The 12889-nt window shown below is 34.7% G+C and overlaps 2 protein-coding genes across 2 annotated transcripts; both read left to right on the forward strand.

Moving 5' to 3' along the window:
- Positions 1-2522: 2522 nt before the first annotated feature.
- On the forward strand, positions 2523-8311 carry LOC144844544 (macrophage metalloelastase-like). Its single transcript, XM_078701498.1, has 7 exons — positions 2523-2736; positions 3981-4104; positions 4364-4575; positions 4932-5139; positions 6665-6955; positions 7122-7261; positions 7493-8311. Exons 1-7 carry the CDS (start codon positions 2653-2655, stop codon positions 8057-8059), a joined length of 1626 nt encoding a protein of 541 aa, XP_078557624.1. The 5' UTR covers positions 2523-2652; the 3' UTR covers positions 8060-8311.
- Positions 8312-9296: 985 nt separating this feature from the next.
- LOC144845372 (C-type mannose receptor 2-like) lies at positions 9297-11710 on the forward strand. Its single transcript, XM_078702656.1, has one exon. The coding sequence runs from the start codon at positions 9337-9339 to the stop codon at positions 11185-11187; it is 1851 nt and encodes a 616-aa protein (XP_078558782.1). The 5' UTR covers positions 9297-9336; the 3' UTR covers positions 11188-11710.
- The last annotated feature ends 1179 nt before the right edge of the window (positions 11711-12889 follow it).

The following is a 12889-nucleotide window of genomic DNA, read 5'->3' on the forward strand; positions in this document are numbered from 1 at the left end:
ATACGGTAACGTATATGGCGATATAAATAAATCGGCTGATATAATGCAGCTATAACACTGGTATTTATTGAAAACCCGGAAACCCGCAAGCCCTATGTAGTAATGTAGTAGGTGGGTCAGGTTATTATTTAACCAAGGAGGAATTACGTGCTAATGCAGTGTTCATTGTGTTTAAAATCTCAATTTGAAGGTTAAAATATAATATTGTTGACAGTATATATTGCATTTAACCATTTGTATTGTATTTGTCAACAAAAACAAATTCCGTGCATACTGATGGACTAGATATATCATTACAAATATATTCTGGTGATAATAATAAGGCAAACTAAAATTTAAAAATGCTCATGAGAAATTGTTTTGATGAAGGGCATCACTACTTAATAATTTTCAAAAAATAAATACTATAAACATTGTGTTAACCATCATCAAGCCAAAGTTTTGGTACTTGGTTCATTCATTAGATTGAATGATTTGTTTTTCAATTTTTTTACAACATGTGGCTCCAAAATCTGACGAGGAAGGGAACGTGAAACTAATTGTTTATTTGGCTTACCATAACATTAGATTTTGGCTATAAAAATGAAATCATTGAAAACAAAAGATCAACTCATTGTATTAATTTGAAAATAAAATTAAGGAGTCATGATGTTGCCTTCCTGTGGTAGAGAGCAAATCGTAAGTGGAGTCCTGAGATCTTACTTCCTTTATAATACAGCAAATGAACCATTGTTTTAATGTTGTCATAGGATGATTTAACGTCGAATATAATTAAAATAATATTAACGGAAGCTATTTAGACTCAAGGCTAATTTAGTTGTTTAAAACACGCTTGGCATCCATTCAAATAATTAGCAAGCGGAACGAAGGTTTATCCTTCCTTAACATGTCATATACTTGCATTTTAAGGCATTGGCTGCAGCGCTCATGTAGACTTGTGGTGTGTAAAGCTCTCTACACTATTAAGGTAGTTTGAACAAAAAGTGTGATGTGCCCAAATATAGTGGAGATATGCCCATATATGGATATGATAATGTTATATCACTACCATATTTGGGCATATCACCACCATATTTGGGCACATGTCATCACAATTTGTTGTCAAACTAGTTTGATAGTGTAGACAGAGCTTTAGAGGAATGAAATATGTATTTCAACAATTTTCCTTTTTTTTTGCACCAAGGGTGTGAATATATTTAATTTATAATAATCGAGCAAAGAGACGAAGAAATTACTAATAAATAATCAAGAAAATATACAGCTATTAAGTTTATTTAATTATAATAATAATAATTTATTACTGCTATCTTTTTAAATATTAATAACGTATTATGACGTAACGTTATAATACTGCTAACGTCTTAAAGTCATTAGCTTAACTTTATTATTGAAATTGCTAGTAAGATATTATTTCTTTTTTATGATTTAGTATTGTTATTTAATTGATATGTTATTAATGTCATTTTTATGTATGCCTTATATTAATTAGGTAGGCTAAGAATATCAACTAGCCTTGGGCCTACGCTCATGTTTGTAAAAAAAACTAACGAAAAAAAAAACATAATACTTTAATACTATTACAGAATAAGAGCCATGTGTTTTCATGACGTAACGACCGCTCTAAAGAGAGGAACTTTTCACTGAGTAATACTTACTATTAGTGACTCACAAAACAGGGTTGATACTCCTATCGTATAAAGGCGAAATATTATGTACTTGGAATAGAATACTTCCTCTATATGCTTTGCGTAACAAATTATTTGAATCATAAAAAAAAAATATATAGAAAAAACTGAAACATGAATATACCGTTTAGTGTAAACCAAGACAAACTATTTAAAAAACATTAACCTCAACCTATGATCGAACACAATTTTAAATTTCAAAATGACTGACATATCAATCAGTACACGTTAATGATTGGTATTATTGATCATTGATTTTTTTGTTTCTATAATTACGGAGATTTCTTATTAAATATTGTGCTATGTAAAATGTGTAATGGAAAATAAACATGCATTAGTGAACCGTGAGCGTTGTACTCGCATACTCGATTTATTTATCAAATGTTGGTTATTAATAATACATGTAGACTAGTACAGAACTATCGTGGTTCAGAAATTCAAGTACCAAGGTGCAATTTATTTATTAATATTTCAGAATCAAAATACAATGTGTTGGATTTTGGAATAAAAACGAATAAATTAACAGCATCATCGGTAGTTCATATTCAAGTCATATTCTTCTATTTCATGATCAGTCAAGTTTTCCAATTTTCAAAGTTGTTTTTGTTAAAGCTATAATAGTTTTTATCATGTACTACCAATTAGATATTTGTTTCTGGTTCGGTTTCGTATTTTATACATACTGTATTTGGAATTCTATAGGAGTTTTTTTGCCAACACAATGCTATTACTCACTTCACGTGCTTTAAGAGTAGTTAACCGCAACTCAATTGGCGTGCAACCCCGGCGAAGAAAATATTCTTCACTTCCCTATAAAAACCCGGTCACTTGTTGAGCGCTTAGTTCAGTGTCGTCTGCCTATAAGTGTCTTGGGAGGAATAGAACTCAACTTAAAATACTGTCTGATCTAGGACACGACAGACAAGATACCGGTGTTCACTTCCAGTAGAACTGACAAGTTGCTAACATGTTGTCTGTTGTAGTTCTTTTGTCGATTTTAAGTGTTCGTTATGGAGATACTTCCCCAGTCACAAATGCAAATGCTGCAATGGTGAGTCAATATTCCGATCGCTTAGTTTTAGAATGCTTTCTAAGTTTGTTTATGTCATTTTAAAAGTTTTTTAAGTTATGCTATTTAGGTTTTCTGAAGTTGAAAATTAAATAAATACAATTTAATTTTAAAACATATGTTTAAAATAAAACAAGAGCACATTTCATTCCATACACAATTAAGAACAAGATAAATAGGATAGAAATATATATATTTTTAAACATAACGTTCATTTTGCTTTGTAATTACAGTACAGGAATGTTTCCCATTTACATCAACATTTAAAAAAAATGTTATATCGGCCCACAGTTATATTTTATTAGTTTAAGAGCACATTAAGATGATTTTTTTTAATGTGGTTAAAACAATTATGACCATTAATTTATTTACGTGTATACAACTTTTCTAAACATGTTAAAACAGTAAAATTGAGACGCATGTGCGTCAGCGACGTTAACATTATAAATTCGATTAGTCCGGCTATAATTTCATGAACTTTTTCACTGGTTAAACTCAATTGTACTAAATTTTAATTTCAAGATAAACAAATTATGAAGGACTCATGTGATGCTTATACAGAGATGATTATCACCACTCATTTCCAAAACTTTCAATTCGATTTATTCGACTAATTTCCTTCTTTCCGACACGTAAAATAGAAGGCATGTTACTCCAAGGATCGAGCACGCGTGTGAACGGCTGCTATAGGACGAGCGTAAACTAGTTTGTAGCTCAATAAGTCATCGAGAACTATCGATAAGTTAATAGTGTAAAATTAAATATCAAATTAAATAAAACTGTAGAAATAGGACAATTTTTTTTTTTATTTGATAAAAGTAGTGTATCTGTAGAATGATTAGGTCCTCTATATTGTACCCGCCTACGCACCGCTAGTGATCTGTCTCAATTTCTGTGCTGTCATTCATGAATATATAACCTTTTATATTACTCATTTAGTCTAGTCTTATTCGGCTTATTATTCGTAAACGAAAGACATTTGGCACAGAATGTTTGTGCATTGGGCTTAATAAATTATGTTTAAAGTTTATCAATATTCGAAATAAGCGTGCTACTGTATAAGTGAAAGAGTGCGTGCGTATGAGGACATGGCTATTTAAGCATATTTAGATCATTGGTCTACTCCCAAGTTAGCTGGTTTATTTTTCTATTATAATTTTCTTCTCTTTGTGTCATTTTAAATACATCTTATACATAAATGTTTATATTATTTCCTTACTTCAAAGGAATATCTGACAGTTTTTAATCACATGGATCCTGTAGATGCCAAATCAGGTCAACTTAGGTCACAGGATGAACTTATTGAAGGTCTTAAAAAATTCCAACGCTTTGCTAATATTTCGGTAACAGGTAAGAATTTGTCAATCATAAACTTTACTACGTGTATTTATTGTGCTAATTACGGATATCCTGGTTGTGTTGAGTTGGTTGTAGGCATAAATAAGGAACATTCGAATTGCGACGACCTGGGGCCTAAGGTATGCGTTACTTCATTTGGCCCATGTCATCGTCGTCGTCGAAATCGAGTTTTCGTTTTTTCACCCGACGGGGCATACAACCTAAACGTGTTCAAATGCGAGTCTGTGATATAAAAAATTGTATTATATAGGTAAATTTGACGAAACTACTATGGAAATGATGAGTCTACCTCGATGTGGTAACCCAGACTTTGTGGGCACTGGTCAAGACGCAAGACGCAGAAGACGATACGCACCTCAAGGAAGCAGATGGCCTAAGAACGACCTTACTTACTTTATAGAAAACTTCTCACCTGATCTTTCACAAGCTAATCAAGTGAAAGTTATTCAAGCAGCATTTGATGTAAGATCCATTCTGTAATTCATTTTTAATAAACCTCCAATGCACGATGACGAAACATAAACAATCAAACAAATAAAAAGAAAATAGATAAATAAATAAATATAAAATGTATGAATAGCAAATAGATAAATGAATGAATAAACGGACCGACGGATACATTAATAAATGAACAAACGAAAGTATGAACATTTACGATTCAATCATGTACAAATAAAAGAGAAAACGACACTACCATTAGGCCTATTAAAATTAGTGTAAAATTTCACTTAGCCTATGCACCAGAACCTCTTCAAAATTATCATACTTATGTGAATGCCATTTTAAAGTGTAATGCAACAATTGTCGTTTTGCATTAGATTTGGGCTAAACAAACCGCATTGAGTTTCAAAAGACAGAATAGCAAGAGGGGAGCTGACATCGTTATACAATTTGCGAAAGGTAGCCACGGTGACGGCAATCCATTCGATGGCATCGGTGGTACGTTAGCCCATGCCTACTTCCCACAGTTCGGTGGGGATGCTCATTTTGACGACGCAGAGCGTTTTACTCTAAATAGTTACTCAGGTAAGTTAAACGTGTGCATGTATTATTATAAACACGTTATATAGCACTTATTATAACACACCTGAGCGGATTCTTGTCATTTGATTGAAGGATTGTGGATCACATGATATTCAATAACTACTCAATTGAACTCTGTGACGAGTATCGAGATTGATTTATGCAATATGCGCTGTGAGCGTACTGCTTTTGTTATAATACAGTTCATTCTTGTTAACACGTCTCATGAGTCTATGTACACCAATCCATGTTTCAATAGTAGGTTAAAGTTGTTAATATTAATAACTGTTTTAGCCCTAAACGTCACAATTGGATCAAACTATAATGCGAAAGATTAAGCATAGTTAAAGGCCTTTGTTAGGTATACGGGACCCTTCCAACCTCACCCCTTACTCTACATCCCAAAGAAATAAGGGATTCGCCACGGTATTCTGTTAAACCTAGATTGATCAAAACTGTCACGTTTTATTGGGCCGAATTACTCCTCCTGAGAGGTTGCGTAGTAGTTGGAACTAAGTCAAAAACGTCAAACACCACCCACACCTCAACTAATCCCTGATCCCATGATTGTTCGAGCGAAAGTGTGTTACTAATAATTAGAACGGTATTAAACCCTCGAACAATGTGTGCAAAATACCGCGTAACACGTCCGGTTATGGTCGATGCAGGATCTAACAACATTTCACAACTTTGCAAATGATTTTTAAATTACGACAAAATAGATTGTAATGCGCTTAAATAATGAATAAAACAAATCAATAATAATTCAATACAGATCAAAACAGAACACAATAACAACTGTCCTTCCCACGCACGATATCTTGACTATTACGTTTATCGGAAAATGTGTTAGGCCTATACTGCTAAAAACTCCACCAGTTAGAACTAACAAATTTTAGAAACTATATTCCATGTAATAGTCATAACTAATAATGTTCTGTAAAGTCATTATTTCATAAAAAAATTCTTTTGTGTAATCCTTCCCTGTCCTACGTTGTTTACTGCGTGAAGTGAAGATGATTAGAAATAAAGATTGAATTGAAATTTAAATATAGAGGTCTACCTTTACTTACTTACCACTGGTTAATGTGTTAAACTGTGGGAATGCACAACTTTATTTCTGTTTTTTTTGTTCTAATTTTACGTTTATCTTTGATATTTTGTAATTTGCAATCTTTCAAGAAGATAATTCAAATATATGATCAGTGTCTGAAAAGAATAATTTAAACGAATGACACAATATGCAAAATAAATGAATCATACTAATAGAAAGTAATTTACTTCCCGTTAAAGACGAATAGTAAAGAGTCTGAAATATTCACTGGTGAAATATTGACAAACTATAGTATTTAGACATACCATGGCATTTCCCCTCCCTCCCTGACCAAAAACAATCAATGGCATAAACTTTTGTGATGCTAGCTATGAAAACAGGATTTCAAAAAAGTATCCCAAATCAATTATTTTGACTTTGTTTTCACACAATTTTTGCTAATTTTGACTAATAATTGTCGTAACTTATATCTAGGAACAAATCTTTTTCAAGTAGCAGCCCATGAATTTGGTCATAGTTTAGGTCTTGCTCATTCTGACGTCAGCGCCTCACTAATGGCGCCTTTTTATAGAGGATATATACCAAGCTACAAATTACATAGAGATGATATTGAAGGAATTCAACACCTTTATGGTAGAAAAACAGCAGTACAAGGACCTGCAACGGACCCACCAACGTACAACCCGACACGTAAACCATCAGAATGTGGGGGAAAACTAGATGTGATGACAAGGACTGCAGATGGGAACACATATGGATTTTATGGTAATGGTCTGAGGCTAAATTATTATATTACATTAATTAATTTTCGGTACAATAATAAACAGCAGTAAACATATAGGAAATTAACAGATAAATATATATTTTTGCATTATTTTTACTATGAATGTAACTCAGTAGTATGATATTGTGTTTATATATTACTCAACAGGTAATACATACTGGCTTATTACTGATACTGGTGCTGCCAATGGTTATCCAAAGCCAATCCAAGAAGGCTGGCCAGGGCTACCCAACAAACTGGATGCAGGATTCTTCTGGGAAAGAAGTGGTAAAACGTACTTTTTCAAGGTAAGTATTGCAATACCCAAGATTGATACAAACAAACTATGGCACTGATTGATAGATCTACGATATAATATTTCTTTAAAAAAGGGTACCTTAAACAAATAAGGTGGTGGAGAAGGCTAACGTCCTGTTTGCTTATCGTCATGACAGAGTAATTTATCCATCGTAAGTAAATGTCATAGCATTTATTCCAATATGTCTTTATGACAGCATTTGTTTTGATATTTCTTAAAGGGAAACAAGTACTGGAGATACACAAACCGAGTTCCTGATGTTGACTACCCAAAACCTATTTCAAACTGGCGTGGAGCACCAGCCAACATGGACGCAGTTTTTGTATGGAGTGGAAATGGTCGTATATATTTTGTAAAAGATGGACAATATTATCGATACAACCCAACTACTTATCAGGTTGATCCAGGCTACCCAGCACCGTTATCAAATTGGAAAGGACTTCCACCTCGCATTGAAACGGCTATGCAGTGGAAGAATGGAAAGACATATTTTTTTTCGGGAAGCAGCTATTGGCGTTTTAACGACAAAGCATTTGACGTAGAAGCGGACTACCCCAGACTCACGGCAATTTGGTGGATAGGCTGCTCAAATACAGCTGCTTTACAAGGGGCTGGAATCACACCAACTGTACCCGCCGCAGATGGCACAACTACATCTAGCATTCTTGATACAGACACTAAAACAATTGTATTAAACCAGAACAATAATGCAGTGTCGAACTATTCACATCCTTTTTCAATTGTATTAATGTTTGTTACAGGTCTATTGACTCTGTTTCGTCTATGATAAAACTAACTTACAAAAGATATCTTGTTCGATGCGGACCACTGAATTTACCCATATTAACGGGAATCGACTCCAGTATCTATGCCGTATTAAAGTGACGTTCGTTTGCAATGAAGATAAGGTTGAAGAGACGCGTAGGAAAACGCCCAGGAAAAGAACATAAATAAATACCCCGCGTTTAAAATTGGTAGTGCTGCTTTTTTTAATGGCCTAATATTATAGCCTAGCTTTCAACATTGATTCAAGATGGAAGCAACGAACTAATTGAATAAAAGTTTATATTAAAGCCATATGTATGTTATACTGTAAAACAAATAATGAATGTTTTATATTCGTTGAATGGAGAGAATATTTCATGAGTAAGACAGATTGATTGATTATTCTATTTTAAATAAATAATGCAATATTTACACTATTTAACTCATAACGTTCATTAATTGTATAGTGACTTCTGGACAGTGGCTCGTTTCTCCGTTATTTCTTGTATTGTTTCCGTCAATCAATAATAAAATAATAATCCATTCATTTCGATATTTTTTTATTTCGTCTTTTGCGCTGCTACCCACTGACATAAGACATAGATTTATATTCACCTGTATATGAACAATAACTGAACTGAATCTAATATTTATGGTATATGACATTATTTAATCTTCAGTTATGTTCTTTCTTCAAATCCAAAGTGGATTGAAATCGTCATTCATTAATTTTCTTGTAATGTATTTCTATTTAAATTAAACATGCTAAACAGTGATAAACAATAATATCACTAATCTGGGCCCGCTTTTTTGTAACACAACAATTTACGGTAGGGCCTATATCAAACATACTTCATTCTTCTTCAACTTCCGTTTTAAATTAACAATCTTTCATTTTTATTGACTAAACATTCCTTATAGACCTATAGTTTTCTTTTAAATACAGCTGTCATACGCAAAAATATATATATTCTATAACATGATTATAGAATTACAAAGGTTGGGCTATATGCTTTTATTCGTGCGAATCAAACATTCCTGATCTGCATAAACAAATACTTCTGATAAATTCGCATGGTGGAAACAGGTGTTACGATGAAACGAAAGATTATCCTGGCTGATCCAAAATCAATTGCGTGATCAAATATAATTATCGATTGGAATTTACCATGATTTGTTCCCACAAGATTAAATAGTCAAATCAATAATGATAATTTCGCATCCCCCTGCTATGAGCATTTAAATTAGTTTGGACCTTTACAGTACAATCATTAGTGTCTGCACCGCCAAACAATCAAGATGCGCCCAATACTGGCGATCATCAGCTTTGTCGCACTTGCGACAGCGTGTGAAGATGGTTGGCAGTCATACAATGGCTACTGCTACTTGTTTAATCAAATAGGTGGTAACCGGAACTATGCTGATTCTGAAGTATTTTGTTTGAACCACGGAGCACACCTGGTGTCTATTCATAGCGAAGCTGAGAACGCTTTCGTTACCAGAACAGCACGTGAATTAGATATGGGTAATACGTGGATAGGGCTTGATGATAATGGTCATGAAAACGAATTTACATTTTTGGATGGAACACCTTTCTATAGAGGTGGATACACTAGAGGTGAACCTAACAATCACGGGGCTGGACAGGACTGTTCTTATTTTCCATTTGGACCGTCAGCATATGGATGGGACGACTTAGATTGTAACCGGAACAGCGGATATTTATGTGAAAAAAATAGTGAATGCGAAGAAGAATGGATTACGTGGGGAGAAAATGGCCATTGTTACAAGTTTTTTTCAGAAGAAATGAATTACGCCCAAGCCAAGGCAAGATGTACTGAAGAAGGTGGTTACTTGGTATCAATTACAACCGACGATGAGAATACTTTCGTCATTAGGAATGTTGCTATAGAAACAAGTGGAAGGGAAAGGCCACCAAGAACATGGGTTGGTCTAGACGACACAGATACGGAAGGGCTATGGCATTATGTTGATGAAGAGGATGCTGAATCTTTTATTGGTCATTTTTCAAGAGGAGAACCGAACAACGCTGGCTCCGGACAGAATTGTGCGTGGTTTCCGTTTCGTGAAGAGGATGCATGGGATGATGTTTCGTGTGGGGCGCAACGAAAAGCTGTCTGCAAGAAACCTGACTTTCAACAAATGGCGACAAGCTGCAGCGGTGATTGGCTTTCATTTGGTGACAGCTGCTACAAGTTCGACAATACACAACGGAACTATGCTGCATCTGAAGAATATTGCATTACTGAAGGAGGGCATATGGTGTCTATTCATAACGACGCGGAGAATGGTTTCGTTATCGATAAAGCAAATGAACTGAATTTGCGTAATACGTGGATAGGCCTTGATGATAATGGTCATGAAAACGTCTTTACATTTTTGGATGGAACAGATTTCTTTAGAGGTGGATACACTAGAGGTGAACCTAACGATTGGGGGGCTGGACAGGACTGTTCCTACTTTCCATTTAGAGAGAGGTATGGATGGGACGACATGCGATGTAGCAATAGTGCACAGTATATATGTGAAAAGTTAGCTCCATGTGCAGATGGCTGGACCGAGAATGAAGGACATTGCTACAAGCGCTATAGTGATTCCGTTGATTATCCTACAGCTAAGGCGGCATGTATTGGACATGGTGCTTATTTAGTAGCAATTACAACCCAGGGAGAGAATGAGTATGTTTATGTTAATATTCAAGATGATCCGTCGTCGGACCCACCATCAACATGGATTGGTCTAGACGACATGCAAAATGAAGGGAGATTTACTTTTGTTGAACCTGGTAATGATTATTTTAATGGACAGTTTTCAAGAGGAGAACCAAACAACGCTGGCTCCGGACAGAATTGTGCGTGGTTTCCGTTTCGTGATCGATATTCGTGGGATGATATTTCGTGTGAGGCGCAAAGAAGCGTTGTCTGTAAGAAACCTGATCCAGCACGCAGGTTTGCTGATGACATGGCTCGTCATTTGAAAGATACCTTGTTGCATATGCGGGACGCATGTTTTGCGTCCGAAGAACTGACGGTCGAAGACGTCACAGCAAATATGTGTGAAAAGGTAGAAGAGGTGATTAATGAATTAATAGATGATTGTGGAGGCGCCAATGCCAATGCCAATGAGTAATTGAAATGTTTAACATTTGTTTATGCTTCGTTCACACTTAGCCACGATTCAGATTCGGTAACCGGTAGAAAATCGTAAAAAAAATGGTGTAACTGTTCAGATTAACGTATTCCGGATTCGATTCCGGAATAAACATACGTGTGTTATCGAAAACCTAAACGTAGCTCGGAGTTTTCTCCGGCCACCGGATCGAGTTCGGGCTCAATGTGAACGTAGCTTTAATCTTAAAATGGCAATTGAACCAATGTTAAGTACAGGATAATAATGTCGCAACCTTTACAACTCAAAATTATTATTTAAAATTGTTTAAAAAAATGATCGTTTATTTGGAAGTATCATTTACTAATAAACATTAGGCACTGGTTTGTACCACACCAGTGTCTGATATGCATTAAGTAAATTGAAGTTGATGATAACATTACCTGATTTAACATTATTCAAGAAGCCTAATTATCATGTAAATATTCTATACTTTGCCTTCTCGGTTTAGTTTACTTTCAATTAAAATGGTGAAATGGCATAACTATTGTTTATTGTTTAATTACTGACTCATCTCAATCTAAGTTATTAATCTATAAACTAAGTTTATGTTTTGGGATAGAAGATAAATTTGGAGAAACGGATACAAACCAAAACACTAGATTTGAACTCGGTCACTATGGACGAGTTAGGTTATCCGCCGCGCAAACGCCACGTGCACGTCATACAGAAAAACTATTATGCCATTGTGACCTGAAGAAAATAAAATGTTAGTGTGCCCTCTATTTTGTGTCTAAGTATATACAGCTAATATACAATAGGTACATATACTGTATACATACTAGGGCCTACATACAGTAAATAATAGGTGGAAATAACGGGACCCGCATCTTATTCCAATTTTTAACATAATGACGTCATCATAATGAAACACGTATATAGCAAATTTGGAAGGGAATTATCTAAGCAACAACATATTAACGTGTTGACGAAATTTGGATACGTAGAATATGGATGCGCGCTCTTTTAAATGTCATGAAATATGACGCAAAATATGAAAATACGACTTTTATAATTCAACTGGCCATTATGATGACGTCACAACATCCGATGCGCAAAATTCAAATCTACATCTAAATCTACGTATCTACAATTCAAAAGCTTCCAGAAAATTTTGTAATCAAGAGTATCACTTTTCATTCTGAGGAGCTATAACATATTGAAATTTACTGTAATGATGAAAATAAGTGATCCAGGCTATTCACGCTTTCGAACATGACGTCAACAAATTGTAAAATGGTAAATCATGCGAAAGATAATTGATTGACCTAGACAATATCAAAATATGGGGGGAAAATGGAATACGGATAAGTGGAGCGCTCTGTTAGAACCGCTAATGTAGAAAACGCCAGCTAATGTCGAAACAACCGTTAATGTAGAACAATCCACCGCTTATGTAGTAAAACCTCCAGCTTATGTAGAAACACCAACAGCTTATGTAGTAAATAAAAATCAACACCAGCTAATGTAGAAACAGTCAACAGCTTATGTAGGTGCCTCCCAGCTTATGTAGTTACTATCGCCAGCTAATGTAGAAAATGTTATATATTTTACAAAAATGTCTATAATTCATGTGCAAGCATCGATCTTTACTTAGCTAACAGTCTTTCCACCTCTCGTAAGCGACCACCTCTCTTAACGACCACACCTCTCGTAAATGACC

Source organism: Antedon bifida, chromosome 6, assembly GCF_963402885.1.
Source record: "Antedon bifida chromosome 6, ecAntBifi1.1, whole genome shotgun sequence".
Classification (NCBI taxonomy): Eukaryota; Metazoa; Echinodermata; class Crinoidea; order Comatulida; family Antedonidae; genus Antedon; species Antedon bifida.

Coding starts and splice junctions, on each gene's coding strand:
- LOC144845372 (XM_078702656.1), top strand. CDS start 9,337: ATGCGCCCAATACTGGCGATCATCAGCTTTGTCGCACTTGCGACAGCG.
- LOC144844544 (XM_078701498.1), top strand. CDS start 2,653: ATGTTGTCTGTTGTAGTTCTTTTGTCGATTTTAAGTGTTCGTTATGGA. Junction 4,576..4,931: donor TTATTCAAGCAGCATTTGAT/GTAAGATCCATT, acceptor GTTTTGCATTAG/ATTTGGGCTAAACAAACCGC. Junction 6,956..7,121: donor GAACACATATGGATTTTATG/GTAATGGTCTGA, acceptor ATTACTCAACAG/GTAATACATACTGGCTTATT.